Source organism: Convolutriloba macropyga, chromosome 1 (assembly GCF_964194025.1).
Source record: "Convolutriloba macropyga chromosome 1, txConMacr16.3, whole genome shotgun sequence".
NCBI classification, from domain to species: Eukaryota; Metazoa; Xenacoelomorpha; order Acoela; family Convolutidae; genus Convolutriloba; species Convolutriloba macropyga.
In genome coordinates, this window is record NC_134468.1 from 4502682 (window position 1) to 4523052 (window position 20371).

The 20371-nt window shown below is 36.4% G+C and overlaps 2 protein-coding genes across 2 annotated transcripts; both read left to right on the forward strand.

The window, feature by feature from the left end:
• Window positions 1-15342: 15342 nt before the first annotated feature.
• On the forward strand, window positions 15343-17380 carry LOC142358685 (BRCA1-associated protein-like). Its single transcript, XM_075410199.1, has one exon. The coding sequence runs from the start codon at window positions 15464-15466 to the stop codon at window positions 17321-17323; it is 1860 nt and encodes a 619-aa protein (XP_075266314.1). The 5' UTR covers window positions 15343-15463; the 3' UTR covers window positions 17324-17380.
• A 968-nt stretch (window positions 17381-18348) lies between these two features.
• LOC142344840 (WW domain-binding protein 2-like) lies at window positions 18349-19875 on the forward strand. Its single transcript, XM_075396844.1, has 2 exons — window positions 18349-18606; window positions 19049-19875. The coding sequence occupies exons 1-2, from the start codon at window positions 18375-18377 to the stop codon at window positions 19561-19563; spliced, it is 747 nt and encodes a 248-aa protein (XP_075252959.1). The 5' UTR covers window positions 18349-18374; the 3' UTR covers window positions 19564-19875.
• Window positions 19876-20371: the final 496 nt, after the last annotated feature.

Here is a 20371-nt window from a genome sequence, read left to right on the forward strand (position 1 = left end):
TCTACTCCTATTTAACTACAATATTAAAAACTATCAAGATTTTTTTCAGAAAAAAATTTATATTCATGCTCTTTGTCTTTTAATCCTCCGAAAGAAAATGAAAAAATGTTGCAAAACAGAAGACAAAAACAAATTTTTGATGTTCTGAGTATGCTTTTTTAAAAACAGATTTCTCTACACTTATTCAGCTACGCTTCTAAGAATGAGCAATATTACTTACAGAAAAAATATATATGATTAATGATCGATGAATTGTTGAGAGATAAACAATAAATTGAGCTAACCAAAAAGAATAAACTCTGTAAAAAACAGAAAAATTTGGTGGGAAAACTATGATATGCAGGTACTCTGTTAGATACACTCTGCAGATACACTATTTAAATAAAGTAGAATGATAGGAATTGATCAAGAGCTTGGATCAGACAAAAAGTGTAATGATGTACAAGAAGAGTAGTTTGCACCGGAACTGTAAAAAGCGCTAAAATTTTCGCTAAAGTTAATTAGCCACTTTATCAATTAAGCAAGAACAAACACAAACTATGGATCCGTAGGGGGTTGCTAGAAGCAGCTTCAGAAAAAACATAGGTCTTGTTTGCGTATTGGTAATAGCAATAATGGAGATTGCGTGCTGGCACTGAAATATTAAACAATAGCGAAATGCATCTTCGTTAATTGACTCCAAAAAATTGAACTATTAAACACTGCAAGTAAGGTACCAGAGCACTTCAAGCAACCAGAAATCAAAAACGTTAATAATTGTGTCTTCTTGGATCAAATTTACTGCGTTCACTAACCGTGTATTAATATTTTGGATTACTTATTGTTCTGTCCACGTTTTAAATTGAGATTACCGTAACGATATTTCATAGAGCATCGGAAAGAGATAAATCCAAAGGAATCTAAGATTAAAAGGAGCAGAGCCTTTATAACATATAATTGGGCTAAGCAGTCTGACGAACAAATTGGAATTTAACACAACACTATTGCTACCTACTACCGCTACTTCCTTTTAATACCTTCAAAGATTACCTATAGTTTACTAACTATCTGCAACAATGTGTTTCTGTTTTTCTATAAAATGAAAACAATTCTTATCTATAGAGACTCGTTGAGTATGAACAACAGAAGCTTTTATCTATCTCACGGTAATGTGTCCTGACTGACACAGACCGATAAAAATTACCTGCCAATATTTTCAACAAATAATTAGGTGTTTGAAGTTTTTTCAAAGATATAAAAAACGCTGAAGCTCTGTCGTATACATTAACTTAGTTATTTTCAACTCAATGTTAATATGTTAATTAACAAATAAAAAAATCCCTGGTATGATATATCAGGTTGATATTTAGTTAATTAAATCAATGTAGGGTTTTACTCTTTAGCGATCCAGTCTAATTTTTAGAACTTCAAATAAGTTTTATTGCTATGTTCTTTTTTGAAGTGCAAATTTTGTATACTTTTTTCACTTATGAGGGATCAGTCAAAAACTTAAGTCTTTTTGTTCAAATGCTGTTTTTTTGTTTATTCAATGTATGACGTCTGATTCCATTTGCAATTAATTGATAGATATGAAACGCAAAATTTTTAAAATTTCTAATATAAAGGATTGTATAGCGTAAACATTGACTGGTTCACAATGGCGTTGCACTATGTCTATTTATGATATTGGTTTCATAGAAACAGGCTTGCTTCAAAAATTCCATAGTGTGTACCTTAATGGAAACAAACACTTTACAACTTACCTAAATTATCAAAAAAACTGAGGTTTTACTCTATATAGTTGTTTTCGTATGTTTATTCAGAGTCACCTGTTGTTTCAGTTGTCAGTTATTGCAGATTTTTGTTCTGAATCCTAACGTTTCAAAAATGTGTTTAGACTGTAAACTGCTGGGATAGCTTGCCAGAAGGACATGTGCTAGTTGAGTTTCATATTAACATTATCTTCGGCTCAGGATGTGTTCACAGCTAAAACTGTAATTGTGAACTTGCTATTCATCAAAAGTTTAGCTCTACATAATTTTTTAAATTTTTTTGCTAACTTTTCCCTAATTTTACTGACTTTTATTTGGTCAGTGTTTATCTGAAGAAAATTAAAAATAAATCAACCTCATGAAACGTTTCTCAGCAAAATTAAGTGAAACAGTCTTGTTGGATTTGAGAGCTCAAACAAAAACCTTAAATTTAGGCTTTTAGGTGAACAAATTTTGTTTGTCTCCAATGTCTGCTTGCACGAGTCCTACAAGCATTCCTGAAGACTATAATTTTGCACTTTTCTTGTAGAAAAGAACAGAAAAAACGCATCATTTTCCGAAATCAGCAGTGTTGAGATATTTTGCGACTAATTCTTGAAAAGAGCGGTTAGTGCAATTTCTTAAATGATTAATTATCTCTGAAGAATGTTCGGCTAATGAACTTTAAATTTTGCAAAATAAATAATATGGAGATACTTTTAAGTCAAGACCACATTAGGTAACAGTTAACCCAACTAACTGTGATTTTTTGCTTCAAAAAAACTGTCAACACAGACAGTAGAAAACAGATTAGGCGCTTTGATGCCATCGTCAAACCGACAAGTACATTTCTACATTCTTTTGGTCAATTTGGAAAAGGCTCCAGTGTTAAATCCTGCTATCCATAGTACATTAAATTCAACGTTTAAAGCATTCAAAATTTTCGGAAATTAGTGTTTTAGCGAGTCCATATAGCCTTTTTGGTTGCAATCAACTAGTCCTGAGCCTTTGTTAAGTTTTTTTTACGTATTTTTACCTGTTTCATTAGGTGAAGCAGACTGCTACTTATCAGTATCTCAGTTTTTATGGTTAGATCGTCACTTTCTCCATTACGAGCCTCAAACTGACCGGAACTAGAGATTTCATTTCGTTTGTCCGAGTTTGATGTCTCTTTCATAACACAAAAACCACGCCCTTTATCAAGTAAGACAACAGGAACATTAGCAAAACCTTGGAGAAAGGCAGATCCAAAACAAAAACAACTCGTAGTGGAACTGACGGAGTCTGAAGGCATTGAGATAAGATTCTTCAATATTATGCCTTGGTATGAACCTAAATATGTACAGTTCATAGTAGAAAATAAACTGAATTTAACGCCAATGAGAACAAATTTAAAAACGAACGTTTTCGCTACAGCTAGCAGCGTCAGGTTATCCACTTTACTCTGAGTGTTTTCAACCAAACTGAAAGTATATCTACAATTATTATAAAGATTAGTTTTTGATCTTTAGAAAGTTTTTGGAAACGGACAGAAAGTTTTCAGAAAAGGAAAAAAACAAAAGGAAAATTTTTCTCCGGTTTTGTGTTCTATTCAAGGCAATGCTATTGTGTTTTATCTTTCACTAAGTTATAAACATGAGCCAGTTCCTTTATTTTTTTGCAAACGTTTGTCAAAACTTCAGTTTCTAAGGTAATTATTTAAGTTTGAGTAAAATTTTTTGTCAAAAAGTATTCAGTTGCTTCAAGGCATCATCTGACTTTGCTTTGAGAGCCTTTTGATAACATAAGATTTTTGTGATTCTCAGAAGATTCCAGGGAACAAAGAGGCTGCCGTGGTACTAAACTTTTAACTGAGGTTGATAATCCCTTCAGTGTTGTTGTGCCAGAGGGAAGGCCATATGCCTAATACTGTGGTATTATTTCAACCTTCGGACGCGGCTCTTAGAGGTTAGCATATTGATCTAAGTTTAAAATACAATATTTTTGCGGTAAATATAAATACGCTGCTGTGATTTTTCGTAATAGTGGCTCACTATTCCGTCCATTGGGTGGACCATACCGCTTTTTTTGACTAAAAAAGGGAGTGAAACGGTTTAATAATATATCCTGAGATTCTGAAGTCCTATTTGCTCTTGTTCTTTTTACAAGAGTCAATAGAGCTAAATTTGTAAGAATAATTGGAGCTGATTAGTAGTACCTAGATTAAATTCTCAGCACAAAGTTGCTTCCAGCCAATTAAAATAAAATAAATTCCCCCCAAATAAAATAACCTAATTAAATAAAATAGCCAAACTAAAGCAACTACAAATCATACATGAAATAACAATAGAGAAAGAGCTTGCAATCAAATCAAAGAAAACGAGAATCAAGAGCGAATTGAATAAGAACGAGATTCGCTCATTTGACTTAGCCAGTGCAAAGGGTGCATCAAGATGGTTGAACGCTATGCCATTGAAGCGATATCACTTTGACCTAACCAAAAGCGAGTTTCGTGATGGCATTGCCCTTCGCTATGGCTCGGACCCAGTGAAGATGCAATCACTATGCGCATGCAATGAAAACTTCACTGTGCCACGTGCCCTCCACTCTCCGAAAGGATGATACACGCACATGAGACATATTGAACTCCGCGATTCCTTTGCGAACTTATTAAGTGATGTCAGCCATGATGTCGAGATCGAACCTCATCTTCAGCCGTTGCAAGGGGAAACCGTTACTCTTAAATCAACGACAACTGTTGATGATGTAAGATTAGATATCCAGGCAAACGGACTTTGGGAGTCGAGGTTCAACAAAACCTATTTTGATGTGAAAATTTTCAACGCTTGGCAAAAAGTTGCCCTGAAGGCAGTAGCGAAGCCTACAAGTACCGTGACTCTATTACAAAGAACAAATATTAACAAAGTATAAGTGAGGTTGAGAAGGCAAGATTTTGTCCACTTGTCTTTGCATGCACTGGTGGAGCTGGCCCATCGGCTTCAAAAGGTCTGAAACAACTGTCATCAAAGCTCTCTGCGCAAAAAGAGGACAGCTATCCAGATATTATATAATATCTAAGGACAAAAATCAGCTTTGATCTCCTGAGGAGTTCTAGCTTCTGCTTTCGTGGGTCAAAGGCGCTTAGACGGCGCAAAATTGTAGATGCCTCGATGGGAGCTGTGGATGAAGAAGGGAGGCTGTTAGTTTGACTCATCTTCTTTCGTCATTATTTAATTGGTTTTTAATGCTATGTCTTTTGTTTTACTTCCTCATTAGATGTTTTTATTTTTTATCACTTTATTGATTGATTTAAACAATACGAAATGCTTTATGAAAACGCAGTGCTAGGAGGGCCACGGACCAGCCAATATTCACCCAGTGTTGGAGAGGGGCATTTCTTAATTTACCTATTTTTTTCTCTGCTCAGGCCATCTCAGACATCTCAGACAAAAATAACCATTTGATTAGACCGTCTCAGAATGAATTGTTTTTTTTACATCCCCAGTTACAAATTATATGTTGTTCTATAGCACGTTACTATGCAAAAGAATAGCACACGCTACCGGGGGCGTAAAAGATATAAGCCCACTGAGCGGGGGGGGGGCAAACAGTAGATCCCAACTTTTAATGAAACCGTCCCAGACCAATATTAGCTCTGGCCAGAGCGTGCCTCAAATAACATCCGATGAGACTTACATGAGCTCAAATTTTTCTGCGCTCAAATCGAAGCCATAAAACAGTAATGAGGATGACCTAAGAATTTCTTTAAAACACACATTGCGCCCTGTTATTGAACTGGGCGATTTGGAGAAGCTGTCTGACAGCGGGTTAGAATTCTGGATAGCCTGGAAAAGACTTGAGTCGGCGCAATTGGAACAAAAATGAACTCTGATTAAGGCAAACGACGAAATTCGAAAAAAGCGATGTATATCCAATCAGCCACTTGCAACGGGTTCGTAATATGTCGGATGGACATTGGCGCAATGAATCGCAATCTGGAGATGCTCTGGAAGTTCGCGACGAGAAATGTACAAACCAGAGTGGGCCTGGAAAGCAGCCGGAATTTTTTGGATTGGATGGTCCCAGGGATTTGGAAAAATTAATTGTAATCGCAATAATTGGCAAATAATTGATTGCAATAATTGATTGGTTACTATATTTAAATTGCAATAATTGATTGGAACAACCCAATTAATTGCCGATAATTGGCAAAAATTGAAGCAGCATTTTGCCAGGTCTCAATCCCGCCACTACAGAAAAAGCTCCCAGATCACAAACTTCTGGCACAGATCGTATGAAATTTGACAGAGTTGGGTGTTTAAAAGTTTTCATCGCTGATTAGAAATTGAATAGTTCTGATAACAACCATTTAAGTACATTTTTGGGTAAATCAAAACAAAATTATTTTTAAATCTACGAAAAAAGTAATTGATGGAACATCAAATTTAATTGATCAATAATTGCAATTATTGCAATAATTGATTTTAATGTTTGCCAATTAAACTTATAAATGCTAATTTTTTTGATAAGTTGCAAGTGTAGATTGAAAGTAAATTATAGCAAGAGTTCAAACACCTAGGTTGGGTGCGTCAATTTTTTGCTCAATCATATCGAAAAAAGTGATTTAAAATTAAAAATTTTCGAAATTTGCACGAATTTTGTCTCCTTTGAACATGTTCCAGTTTCACTTGCAAGAAATTGATTATTTTGAAAAAATCGCAAGTATACTTTGAAAGTAGATTATAGCAAAAGCTCAACAACTTAGGTGGTGTGGTTGATTTTTACCTCGATCATATAGAAAAATCTGATTTAAAAATAAAACTTTTCGATATTTTACAAATTTTGTCTACTTTGAACACTTTCCAAATTGACAAGTGCTAATTTTTTTTTGATGAATTGCAAGTGTAGATTGAAAGTAAATTATAGCAAGGGTTCAAAAATTTAGATTGGGGGGTCAATTTTTTGCCCAATCATGTAGAAAAAAGTGATTTAAAATTAAAAATTTTCAAAATTTGCACTAATTTTGTCTCTTTTGAACATTTTCCAGTTTCACTTGCAAGGAATTGATTATTTTGGACTAATCGCGAGTATACTTTGAACGTAGATAATAGCAAATGCTCAACAACGTAGGTTGGTGTGGTTGATTTTTACCTCCATCATATAGAAAAATATGTTTTCGATATTTTTGCAAATTTTGTCTACTTTGAACACTTTCCAATTTGACTTGCACCAAACTGATTTTCTTGATAAAACGCAAGTGTAGATTGAAAGTAAATTATAGCAAGAGTTCAAAAACCTGGGTTCGGGGGTCGGTTTTGCTCGGTCTTATATCCGTCCACCTTAATTTACAGTTTCTTAAAAATAAGGGTGTAAGAGTGTAAAAATAAATCATATTTATTATAAGGGTGGAAAAAAGAGTGTAATTATTTATTGGTCCACCTTAATTTACACTGTCTTAAAAATAAAGGTTTAAGTGTGTAAAAAAAATTGATACTTAATATAAGGGTGGAAAAAAGAGTGTAATCTTTTATAATTCCACCCTTAATTACACTCTTTACAAAGAGTGTAAAAAGAGCGGACAAAAGAGTGTAATTAAAGTGTAATTTTTAAAATTACGCTCTTACACTCTTTTCCCCGATAAATAACAGTGGAAAACTGATTACATCCTAATCCCCGCTAATTAGGGTTGGAATAGGGGTGAGACCTCGGCCCGGGTCCCAGGGATTTGGAAAAATTAATTGTAATCGCAATAATTGGCAATTAATTGATTGCAATAATTGATTGGTTACTATATTTAAATTGCAATAATTGATTGGAACGACCCAATTAATTGCCCGATAATTGGCAAAAATTGAAGCAGCATTTTGCCAGGTCTCAATCCCGCCACTAGAGAAAAAGCTCCCAGATCACAAACTTCTGGCACAGATCGTATGAAATTTGACAGAGTTGGGTGTTTGAAAGTTTTCATCGTTGATTAGAAATTGAATAATTCTGATAACAACCATTTGAGTACATTTTTGGGTAAATCAAAACAAAATTATTTTTAAATCTACGAAAAAAGTAATTGATGGAACATCAAATTTAATTGATCAATAATTGCAATTATTGCAATAATTGATTTTAATGTTTGCCAATTAAATTAATTGGTTGCTCCTCTTTTTGTCCAGCCAATTAATTGCAATTAAATTTTCCAAATCCTTGGATGATCCACCTTTTGCAATGTATCGAATGTAATGATACACCTTCGGCAAGTTGCCATGAATCGTGCATCAGCATCAATGATTTGATTATGCACGTACACACAATGCGAAGAAAACGAAAAAAGGAGGGACAGCTTTTTTTTATTACAATGCAACTTGAACTATTTTCTCCACTGCCATTTGCGTCTAGTTCTTAGAAATAACGTATCACAGCTGTGCCTGAGATATCTAGTGTTTTGCCGAGTTTACTGTTAGTATAGACCACCCAAATTTTTTTTGATCTTTTTTTCGTAATGGAAACAGCACAAAGTCATACACGTTTTACATAGGATACAGCCTGTTCTCACTTTTTTCGAAAGCTATAGGTTGCAGTTTTACCAATCAATTTACATGCCCAAGCTGCAGTAAATAGCTGCAGCAGCTAGCAAATAAGCCAGGATGAACATTGTGAATTCGTAGGGAGGGTTTAACAGTCTTAGTTGACGTGATTACCGTAATGCGTTGGATGAAGCATAATATTTTCATGAGAATCTATTGATGAATAATTGATCATTCATCGTCATTTCTCTGGCCTTTAAAAACAAACAAAATTCATATTGAATTCGTTTTGTAGATGAGTATAGAACAAAATTTCAATAAATTTGCACAATCGTTCACAAAATATTCTCTTCGATTAGTACTTTTTAAATCCTGGGAATCAATGCTACAAAAACCTATGACTAAATTATAAAAAAACCCACTATTTTAGGACTTCCTTAGGAATTCCAGTTTTCAAACTGAAAAATTATTTCAAACTGATTATATGTTTCAATGTTCAACATAACCGACGATTTCTTATTTGAAAACAACCATACGGACAAAATTTACGTTTCGAACCATTTTCCTCGTTTTTAAATCAAATATACGTTATATTCTTTTTGAATTAGCAACCGCAGTTACAAAAACTTGTAATATCGAACATTACATAAATAGCAAAACCGGTGGCTCTCTCTGGTTCCCATTAAAGTTATCTCACCACACTTCTAGATATGCAAAGAAAAGACGCTAGGTGGATTTTGAGCGGGGAGAAACTGAGTTACAAAAGACAGTCTGCTGAAACTGAAAGTCCTTTCGCTGTCGTTCTATAATGAGCTGCATATCATCCCCCTCTGACAATGTCACATACTCAAACCCATTGCACTAAGTGTTCTATTCACCTCCGATGAGGTAGTCTGGTGCTACGGTTGCGGTAGATATAGGCATATCAAATGCAGCGGCCTGTCAACTAAAAACGATCACCATCCAAATTTCAATTGCAAACACTGCAGAGAACCTGCAAAAATTGACCCTCAAGAAACAGCTAAACATGGCCCAACAATTGAGACACCCCCGGAACCATTCGACAGTTGGAAAAATTTTCAAGACGAACAAACAGAAACACTACGGAAAATTTACAATGAAATAGTTCACTGGAAACCAATCTTCTTCACCATTAGAAAAAATAAAGTAGGTTTCAAAATCGCAGAGGTCATGAACATCATTCTCACCAGGACGCTTGAAGATGGGCTTCAGACTGATTGCGCTATGATTTGCACAATGATAATGCCGCATTTACTTTTCGATAGATCCAAAAGTGAAAATGATGCTTCAGTGACAAAAACTTTATCTAGAAGGCATGATCTGCGGATCAGGTGCAAATTCAGCTGCCTTTTTGTTGAGGCCAAGGCACTTCAGGAGTGCTTAAAGAAATTAAATAAAGAACAAGAAGTCTATGAATTTAATTCCTTGGACAATCAAATGGTGTCTGGTAAGATGTCGAATGCTTTACGATGTCTTTCAGAAGATGCAAAGGGGGGAGTGCTATGAAAATCTGATAAACTGTCTATCAAAGAAAAAAACTGCACCGTACTCGATCTTCTGCAAGGAAAGCATTCATGTAGTCAGAAAGTTGATCTTAAACGCGTAGTAACCGACCTGAAAATTTTGCCGTTCCATCCTTCTATTTTTGAAAAAATTAATGGCTCTGAAATAAAACGCGCCGCAATGAAAACAAATGGCAGCCATGGCCCATTTGGTCTTGATGCAGGCGAACGAGGACGACTTTGTAGTGTCCAAACTTGCAATCAGAATTGCCACCGAAGAATTCAGTTTCTTGAATTCTTATAACGCTTGTCGTCTGATTGCACTTGATAAATGCCCTGGGGTTTGACCATTTGGCATTGGCGAGTTCTTCAGACGAATTATAGGTAGGAGTATAATGAAGCGCGCTAAACGAGATCTCCGATTGCTTGGGGAAACGTACAGATGTGCCTTGGGCAAAAAAGTGGCATCGAACATGCTATCCATGCACTCCGTCGGTGCTTCCTTGAAGATCGTTTAGAAGAGATCCAACTGATTGATGCTACGAACGCGTTTAATAGCTTGAATAGAGATCTGGCTCCAAAAAGTGTCAGAAAATTTTGTCCCTCAATTTATACAGCAATCAGAAACTCGTATAAGACCCCATCAGACCATTTCATTGATAAATGAGTAAACAAGTCTCAAGAAAGTTCAATAGCCATGGCAATGTACGGAGTTGCTACACTTCCTCTCATTGACATGCTCGAAGATCGAAATTTGACTCATAAATAGTACGCAGATGACGGTAATGTGGAAGGTAGCCCTGAATCACAGCGAAGCGTGCTAGATAAGCTCTATGAACATGGCGGTGCATTCGGTTATAATGTGACCATTTGCCATCTCATTACAAAACCTGATTTTGTTCTGAAGGCGAACAAAGATTTTTCGGGATTAGATGTTGATGTTATCGAAGGTCATCGAATTCTGGGTTCAGTTATTGATTCTGATGAAAGTTGTAACGATTTTCTGAAAAAAAAAGTCAGTGAACTACTCTAACATGCTTGAGAAGCTCGCCAAACATAGTAAAGAGTCTCCTCGGAATGTGTACAAACAATTTACGTACAAATTGCAACATAAATTGACTTTTATTGCTAGTACTACTCAAAACGCGAACAACCTGCTGAGGGAAGCCGAAAAAAAGCAGATACCGGAAGATTTTCTCTCTCCCTCTTAAGGAGGGTGGCCTAAGCATTCTTCTTCCTGAAGACAGGGCAAACGACGATTATTAAAGATCTATTCGGATTTGTGAGCCGTTACAGAATCATAACGCAATAGATGCAATGTTTCATCAACAATAAAATCCTTCGAAAAATCAGAAAAGAAAACAGGAATAAGTTGGAGCAAAAAAGTTGGCAATCAAAGATCTCTTCAATGATAAAGAGGCATATTCTCTAAATTTGGCTATGGTAAAAGGAGTATCATTCAGGCTAAACTCACTTCCATTGAAGAGATATCATTTTGATTTAACCAAGGGAGAGTTTAGAGATAAAATTGTTCTTAGATATGAATGGGATCCCGTAAAATTGCCATCAAGATCCTCATGTGGAGAAACTTTAATGTAGCGCATGCTCATCATTGTCCAAATGGTGGCTATACGCACATAAGACAATGACTTCCGTGACTCTTTCGCCAACCTGCTTAATGAGGTCTGCGATGATGTCGAAGTAGAGCCATGTCTTCAGTTTTTGGAAGAGTAAACCTTCGCAAATAGAACTACCGATGACGGCGCGTTTATATAGCCGGACAGCGATAGCTGGGGCTATTGTTGGTCTTCTCTTGTTTTTTTTTCATTTCGTCAAGAAGATTTTTAAGACTTCACAACCCCTTCAAATCTGCTTTTGGTTTATTTGTTGATGCAATTTCAACTGAATTGCCTGCGTGAAATCATTTTTCACTCTTACTGGAGCGAGTTTTTTTGTTGATTCGGGTGATTAAATTTTTGTTCACTCGTGACTTACTCAAAAATGACCTGTCTCTTGAATTGACTTCTTTTAAATTATATTCAATGTGATAAGCCCAAGTGATTGTATGTTACTCTAATTGAAGGTAATGTAAGAGCACCTAATAGAAGCAGCAATAAGGTAAACAGATTTCTAATCCAAATATAAAATCTCAGCAATTTAAAATTTTTTAGGTCTGTTTCTTCTACCATCTTTTTTGAGACTGTAGATATAGGAAGCTATTTTCTGGCAATCTGCCAGCTGTGTTCTGCAATTAGATTTGAGAATATTGAAATGAAGCTTGCTTATATTCATTGCGGTACTAAATTTTTTCGGATCTTTTCCGTTTGTGCCCCCCCCCCCCCCAGTACGTTATGCTCCCCCCAGTTACAGAGCACGTGTCATTACATAGTAAATTATTATGTAAAAATTTTGCACGTGCATCGGGGGTTGCAAATAATATGCACCCACTAAGCTGGGAAGCACAAACGGAAAAAATCCCTTTTTCCCAAATACCTTATGTCGAATAGTTGAATGAAGTCGTGGTTGATATTCATTCTTGTGAAAAAAAATTTGTTAAATTGAGGTTGAAAAATTTACAATTTCGTCAATCTATTGTCCAATCTTCCTTATGTGATCTGTTTGACGCCCGAACGTAAGTCTAGCCTGATTTTTTTTCAAAAAAGCAGAATGGTTTCCATACAATATAGACAATATAGAATTTCGCTTAAAGAAATTTTTTGATTGCAGAACGAAAAGCGGGAAAAATTTCCGAACATCAAGATACAGCGATCAGGAGGCTGGTAGCCCTCATGAAAGCCAAAAATTCTCTAGATTTAAAAAAGGATTGTCAATTTAAAAATTTCTTACGAAAGATTTTGAACTCTGAGTTCATCGTCAGGTTATAAACATTACAAAATGCTAAAATGAAAAGCCAGAAAATAAATTGCAAATCACTAAAATCAATCATTCAAGGAAATTTAAAACGAATTTTTACATATCTATAATCGTATCTACAAAACATTTACATCTGAGTAAAAAATACATTTACTCAGAGTCTGTGTCAATTCTCGTGTTCGGTAGTCGTCGCGCGTATTGATGGCTGGTTTCATTGTTCTTATATAGAGCGCCTCTAGTGTCATTAACTTAGATTGGTTGCTGCATTGGTCTAATATCTTCCACTGGAAAGCTGTTTTATCACCGTTGCACTCGATTGCATGTACTCTCATCGGTGAGTCCGCCTTGACATGCTCTGCAACCCTTGTGGTAATATGTCGGCATGTCTGCCCTACATAGATGGATTTGCATCCATTACAAGTGAGTTCATAAACCACGTGGGATTTGAGATCCTTATCAAAGCTAGACTTGAGGCTAGGTAAACAGCTCTTAAGTTTCCGAGTGGTGAAAATCGTCTGTACAGGATGAATTTTGTTCAACTTCTTTACAAATTCATTAGAGATGTTGCCTCTGATTATTCTCTGATTCTTATGTATTGTTGATTTTTCTAATTAGTCCTCAATTTTTAAGCACAATTTTAAAAAAGCAGATTGGTTTCCATACAATAGAGTTTTTTGGTTATAGAATTTTTTTTACCTCAGAACTATAAGTGGAAAAAATTTCCGAAGATCAGGATGCAGCGATCAGGAGGCTGGTAGCTATCATGAAAGCTGAAGAATCTCTGATTTTTATGTATTGTTATTTTTGTTCAAATTAGTCCTCAATTTTTAAGCACAATTTAAAAAAAGGGAGCCCAAAACTAAAAACAGAAGATCAGCGAGCAAGGAGAGATTCACAATAAACAAGTTCAAAGTAGTTTATTTATTATTAATACTTTGATGCCTTATATGATGCCTTATAATGATGCCTGTGCCCTATGATGCCTTATAAATTGTGGGGGGAGTGTCATTAATATTCTTTGGAGTTGTTTCGGTATGTATTGCTAAAAAGAATACATCATTGATGTAAGTTCCAATTAATGGTTAGACATTTTATACCGTATTGGTAATGAAAAATATTTTTTTATCCCTGGGATAGATTACGTTTCATGTAGTTTTGTACCACATAGAAACCTGAAAAACATTGTTCAGGTCATTGTAGAAGTGTAATTATTTGAACTGCCGCATCTACAATGACCTGAACAATGTTTTAAGCAAACGAAACGAATTTGTCAAATTAAAATTACTTAGAATATTTGAAACAAACGTTTTCGAATTTTATGTTCATCGTCAGGTTAAAACTGTTTTACAAATTGTTAAAAGATAAAATGAATATGTATTTAAATTTAACTGAGACGACAATTAAAGCAATTCTAGGAACTGTTCTACAAAATCAATCGAAAATTTTTCCCTATATACAATAATTAGCCTATTTACAACTCATATTTATATCTGTTATCAATTTTTTTAAAAACATTCCTATTCCGGATTTTTCGATTTTGGCCATGTTCTTGTATTTTTAGGGTTATTCCGAATTGGCCCTAACATTAAATATTCCTCTTGTGGAGGTTTTGCAAATTTCGTTTTGTCATGCACAAAATGTTTTTTGCCCTATGTATTCTCATCTAGTCAAAATTATGATTTGAACTAATATTTTAGCGTGAGTTCCCTCCCCCTATATTCATCGCGTGTTTTTATTGCCGGCTTCAGCTTGCTGATATATAAGCTGCGATAATCATTAGTTTTTCTACTGTCCGACAGGCGTCCAGAATTTTCCATTCAATGTCATTCGTGGCGCCACGACATTCAACCAGATGTTGACCCACCTGTGAATCCTTCTTTTGATGTTTTGTTATCCTTGTGGTAACATTCCGGCTTGTTTGCCCAACATAGATGGATACGCATCCATTACATTTAATCTCATATACCACGTGGGATTTCAGGTCTCTATCGAAAGATGATTTAAGGTTGGGGAGGATTAAATAGAAACTTAATGTTTTAAGTTTCTATTTAATACAAAATTCGATCTAAACATAATCTAGTCCAGGGATAAAAATTATTTTTCATCACAACTACGGTATAAAATATCTAACAATTTATGAAAGTTTGCAGTCATTTAGCTTTGTTAAAAATTCATAAGTTTTAGAATTTATCCATAACTGCTTTATTTTTCTTTCTCCTAAGTTGAACTGCTCGGCGGAATGTTGTTTAGTCTTGCGCCATTGGTGCTTCAGTGCGTACGGAAGCAAAACAAAAATTTTTCGAATTTACATCAAAGCACCGATGAAAAAGACTTGCTCAACCCATGAAGAGACTATACTCGACCGATGGTTTTTGCTTTGCCAGACTATTAAAATGCTTTTTCCCTCGGCACAATGTGCTTATGATAAGAACATGCTTGAACCAATCTGACCGTGACAAAAAAAATTGCTCGACCCATGAAAAGAATTTTCCTCCACTGTAAGTAGGAAGCTCGGTATTGTAATTCCAGTCAATATAGGCCCTCCCCACTAGAATTTTTGTCTTTCTATATACCGAGGACCAAACCGGGGAACATGTGTGATAGTTAAATCACAGATGTGATGTCATCCGAATGTTAGCGAAAATAACTACGAGGGACGCCCCCGTTACCAATCCGTATTTTTGACAGTAAGTTATCATTTCTTTTTAAATGAACATTAGTGACACCTAGTTTGAGGAGGTACTTTTGTTGATCTTTCAATACGAGGTCGGATGTCACTAGAGTACAAACATCGTAGAGAAGTTCAAATGTCTCCCTTGCTATTAGACTGGATCCCTCAATGTTCGCTCCAGGCACCCTTTCAAAGTTTCAAACCACAGATTCTAACCGGTTGCTCCGTTTTTTCAAGGTTTATATGAATGCAACAGTGAACGCTAAATACTGTTATGTAGCTTTCCGTTTCTTCGTCGAAGACGTATCAAAGCACTCGATTGATTTGCATTACCCACCAGAGTCTAAAGCCGAATCAGCATGGAACGCTATACACTTTATGAGCAACTATGACAGTCACGTAGAGCCAAGCGAGCAGGAAATTCTGAAAGCAGGTGATCAAAGAAAGGAACATAAATTCACATTATTTAGCTGGTCAGACATTTGGGACGTGAAATCAACAATGTCAAATACTTTCGAAGATGACAACGGAGATGCCTTTGTTGCGGACACCAGCAGCTCAGAAAGCGAAGACAGAGCGATGTTCTACTCCGGCCATCCTGATATCGAAAAAACGCGTGGTTATATCCATTTCTACCGGACGCTTGATCGGTTCTCAATTGATGAAGTAAACACTAATATGCTAGTAATTCTTGCAATACGAGCCACGGTTGGCATTGACCAGCTTTTGGCATTTATCCAATGTTTTTCAGAAGACATTCAGAAGCTGCAAATTCTGTTCCAAACTGAAAGCCCATTCTATATGGCATTTGTTTTGTTCTTCAACACCGAGAAATGTCGCCAGTTCTATCGTCAACTTAATGGACGCGCGTTTTCATCTCTGGAGCCCGATGTTACCTGCCAGTGCGCATTTGTTCGGGAGATATCCACTCATTGTAATCGAGATAGATGCTACAACAGTCCCTCAGACCCAAATGATTTAGACAACCTCCAAGAGTTACCTCAATGCATTATTTGTTTAGAGCGCATGGACGAATCTGTCGATGGGCTTCTAACTGCACCGTGCAATCACGAGTTTCATTTGAATTGTCTAAAGCAGTATAGAAGCACTGACTGTCCTGTTTGTCGTTTTTCTTTAGTGCCTGACGCCGAAACTTCTTCCGAATGTCTTGAATGTAGAGCTAGTGAAGATCTCTGGCTGTGTTTGATTTGCGGCTTCATCGGCTGCGGTCGATATCTTAACAAACACGCGGTGGAGCACTTTGAAATGACCAATCATACCTTTGCGAAGCAGCTGGGCAGTGAAAGGGTATGGGATTATGCACGTGATCAATATGTGCATCGGCTGATTCAAAACAAAGGCGACGGCAAAGTAGTCGAATACACAGTAGAAGCACCTTTCCAAATCGAACCTGCGTCACAAGAGTTTGAACCCTCGGAGCGGAATGGAGCTGCCGAAAATTTTGTCACAGTTACTGCCGACGAGAAGCTAGATTCAATTCAGATTGAGTACTCGTATTTGATAAGCTCAGAGCTTGATAAACAAAGGCTTTACTATGAGGAGAAATTAAAGCACATGGAAATAGAGGCCAAGGAAAAAGAGCTGCAGTTAGAGGGTCGTCTCAAGGGAGTCATGGACGAGAAAGTTGAGATGGAAAAGGAAATGACGCAGCTTAACCGAGGCAAAAATGTTCTGGAAAAGAAGGTGTCTGATCTGAAAACAAAACTTGATATATCTGAGAAAGTGAGGAAAGCAAAATTTGATGATGTCGACGAAATGAATAAATGCTTGCTTGCGAACCAAAATGAGCTGAAGCAGCAGATTGCGCGTTTGGAGAAGGAGAAACTGGAAGTTGAAGAAACTAATAGGGATTTGATGTTCACGCTGGCAGCGCAGCAGAAAATGTCAGAGCTAACTGCTGATGAAAAGGATGAAATATCAGCAGCTTCTATACATTTGGCGTCTCCCGAATCGACTTCTAAACCAAGTGGAGGTGCTAGACCCAAACGCAAAAACAATAAACGATAATATTTTCCACTCAATTCTTTTTTATTTTAGTTTAATTAGAAACCTAATTCCGCGTTCTTTGTTTTAACTGTAGAAGGGTACAGAATAGCCGTTGTGAGTTGTTTAAGATTTGGTTGAAGTCTATCGAGTTTTGTTGTTTCTTTTGTTGTTTTTATTAATTGCTCTTGAACGAAGTTCATAGCAATTATGGTAAACGTGTTTGTCTTTTTATGCCAAATTTTTGCTTGACGGTTTTGACTTTTCAAGTGACTTTTACGCCCTTGACTTTTTGCCTTGAAAAAAAAGTTCTAAAATTCCCTCTCTATCACAATTTCAAGCAGCTTAATTCAATTGGCGGCAATTTAATACTAATAGTCAAATAAAAATTGCGCCGAAACTGGTGCCATTTTTCACTTTAAATCTTAATAGTGGTATATGTTAACCTCTAATGTGGTTATATGAAGCCCACTATTGAACTTATTCCCATTTAAGCTCCCCTACCCCCCCCCCCCCGCCGACCGAAGCAGGCTGCAGTTGATTAGAGCTCCCACTGGTCGTTCGAGAGCAATTCTTCCGACGTTTAGACGGTTGTTTTTTTTTGCAAAAGAATTGTTGATTTAGATTAGGTTTCCAATTTAACAGATTAGGTTTCCAAGTTTCTAATCATAGCATTTTTCAAAATGTTGAGATTTTTTTTCTAAAATTTTATTCATTAATTGAAATTCTGCCTCCAGCTAAAGGCTGAGCGGAAACTGCTCTTAAATCTTTTGAGATATCGAAAGTAAAACGATGACGACGAGTCATAAACACTGGTAATAACCCTAATAATAAATGATGCAGTTCCTTATAATAAACTGGTAATAAACACTTGTAATAACTCTAATAATAAATAAATGCTGCAGTTCCTGCTTTACGTTAGGTTAAGTCAAAGAATTCATCATGAACCGAGCTAGCACAAGCAGAGCTCAAGTTATTTAGTAATTTTATAGTTTAAATTTTATATATTTAAAGTTTTATTTTACTGTCGTGGTCAAATATTGTGAGACGTTGTTTGGAATAATTTCAGGTTGCAATGTCTATCAACACAGCACACAAAGACGATGGAATATCAATATACGCAGACGAGAGGATAGTGTTGAGGAAAACAGGAGTTCATATCAAGTTCAAAGCGGATAATTTACCAGCTCCTATGAAGAAGGAAGCTGGAGGCTCTATCTTTTTGACACAGTTCAGAATGATCTTTTTGAGTGAGAAATCGAAAGGACCTCTGAAATCCTTCAGTTTTCCATTTCACTCTATTAGAGGTTAGTTGCAACTAAAAGATAACAGAGGTCACATTTTGCCCATTAAGTTTTGTTATATGAAAAAGGGGTGTATATGCACTTTCATACTCTAATTGCACTGAGAAACGTTTTGAATTTTTGAAGTACATAAGTTGCTAATTGGTATCGACTGATGCTTTCTCTCAAGATTAATTGCTGCCGAATTCTATCCTTTTTCATCACTGGTAGGTTTTGTTTCATTGTCGATACTCTGCCCTCTTTATAATGGTGCAGAATTTATTGTGAGCAATTACTAACATAAGTTAGTAAGCTGTAAAAACTAATATAAGTGGTAAGACATCCATCTATTTGTTCACACAAGCTTCTGGAAGACAAAATTGTGATCACTGAGGGCAAAAGAAACAGATCCGGCGCCCTGTGTCTACCATATGTGACATCTCCCAAGTTGACAGTTTTGTTTTAGATCTTGATATCAAGCAGCCTGTGTTTGGAGCAAATTACATTACTGCTGTTGTCTTGGCTGAAGTTGACGGCGGGTTCGAGGGGTCTGCCAAATTTGACATTACTTTTAACGACGGAGGGGCAATCGACTTTGGCAAGCAGTTGTTCAGAACCGCTAAGGAGTGCCAAGCGAGACCAAGATGGATCCCGACCGGACCTCCGTCATACTTTGACATTTTTGGACCCGTTGGAGCAATGGGTTATCCTGGACCCGGTTACCCGGCACCTGGTTATGAACAATCATCAAGTTCAGCACCTCCTGCTTATCACAATGGGGCCGTGGGGGGTTCTGCACCGCCAGCTTATACGTCAGAGATGGGCGGAGCTGGAGCTAGTGCGCCACCTCCCGCTTATTACAGTGCTGACAACCCAAACGCTGCTGTCATTCCTAATGGACCCGGTTATTCATATAACACAGAACCAAGTGCGCCTCCGCCGTCCTATGATGCTCCTGGGCAACCCAAGAAAGATGACTGATTAAATGTTGCAAAAGACAAATTAAGTGTTTATTGGCGGCAACAGTTCGATGTTTCTCATTCCGTAACTTAGTCGCACTTTATATCAAATTGTTTAATTTAAATTCAATTATTTTTTAATACGAGGTGCTGAGGTTTTTGTGTTCGTTCACAAACGGCTTTTATAGTTCCAAAAGATATATGAAAAAAGGATTTTTAAGTGGTGGCTAGAACAGTTAACTGGCAGTGTTTGTGAATGCTTTCTGTTAAATTTAGATGAGTAGTGAATTTATGGATCCCTCCATTTCATATGAATTTATTATTTTTACATTCATTCGTTTTTAACACATTAGGTTGAGATTTGACGTACATTTGATTATTGGTGTTGATTTCATGCAGCCTGGCAATTAATTCGAGCTGAGAGCGGGCGGGAACATTCATTTGATTATAGCTGTAAGCTGAGCGTAGCTATATTTCGGTGCTCTTGGTTTTTTACAATTCAAAGAATTTGAATTGTATTGGGGCGTTGTCTTTTATTTTTACGACTCGAAGAGGAGTTGGAGAAGTCCTTTTTTTACGACGCGAAGAGGAGTATTGGAGAAGTCTTTTTTTTAATCAATTTTATTGGAGTGATTTCTGAAGCGGGAAATGAAACGCGTGAAAAAATTGGAGTGATTTTGGGGCTGAACAAAAGTAAAGAGCGGAGTGAAAAGAGAGTGGTTTTTGTTCATACCGTTGTTTTTGAGAGAGCGAGAAAATTGATGTGTGAAAAAATTTTCTCTTAGCGAGCGAAATTTTTTTGTTCAAGTGCGGCTTTTACAAGCAGTTTT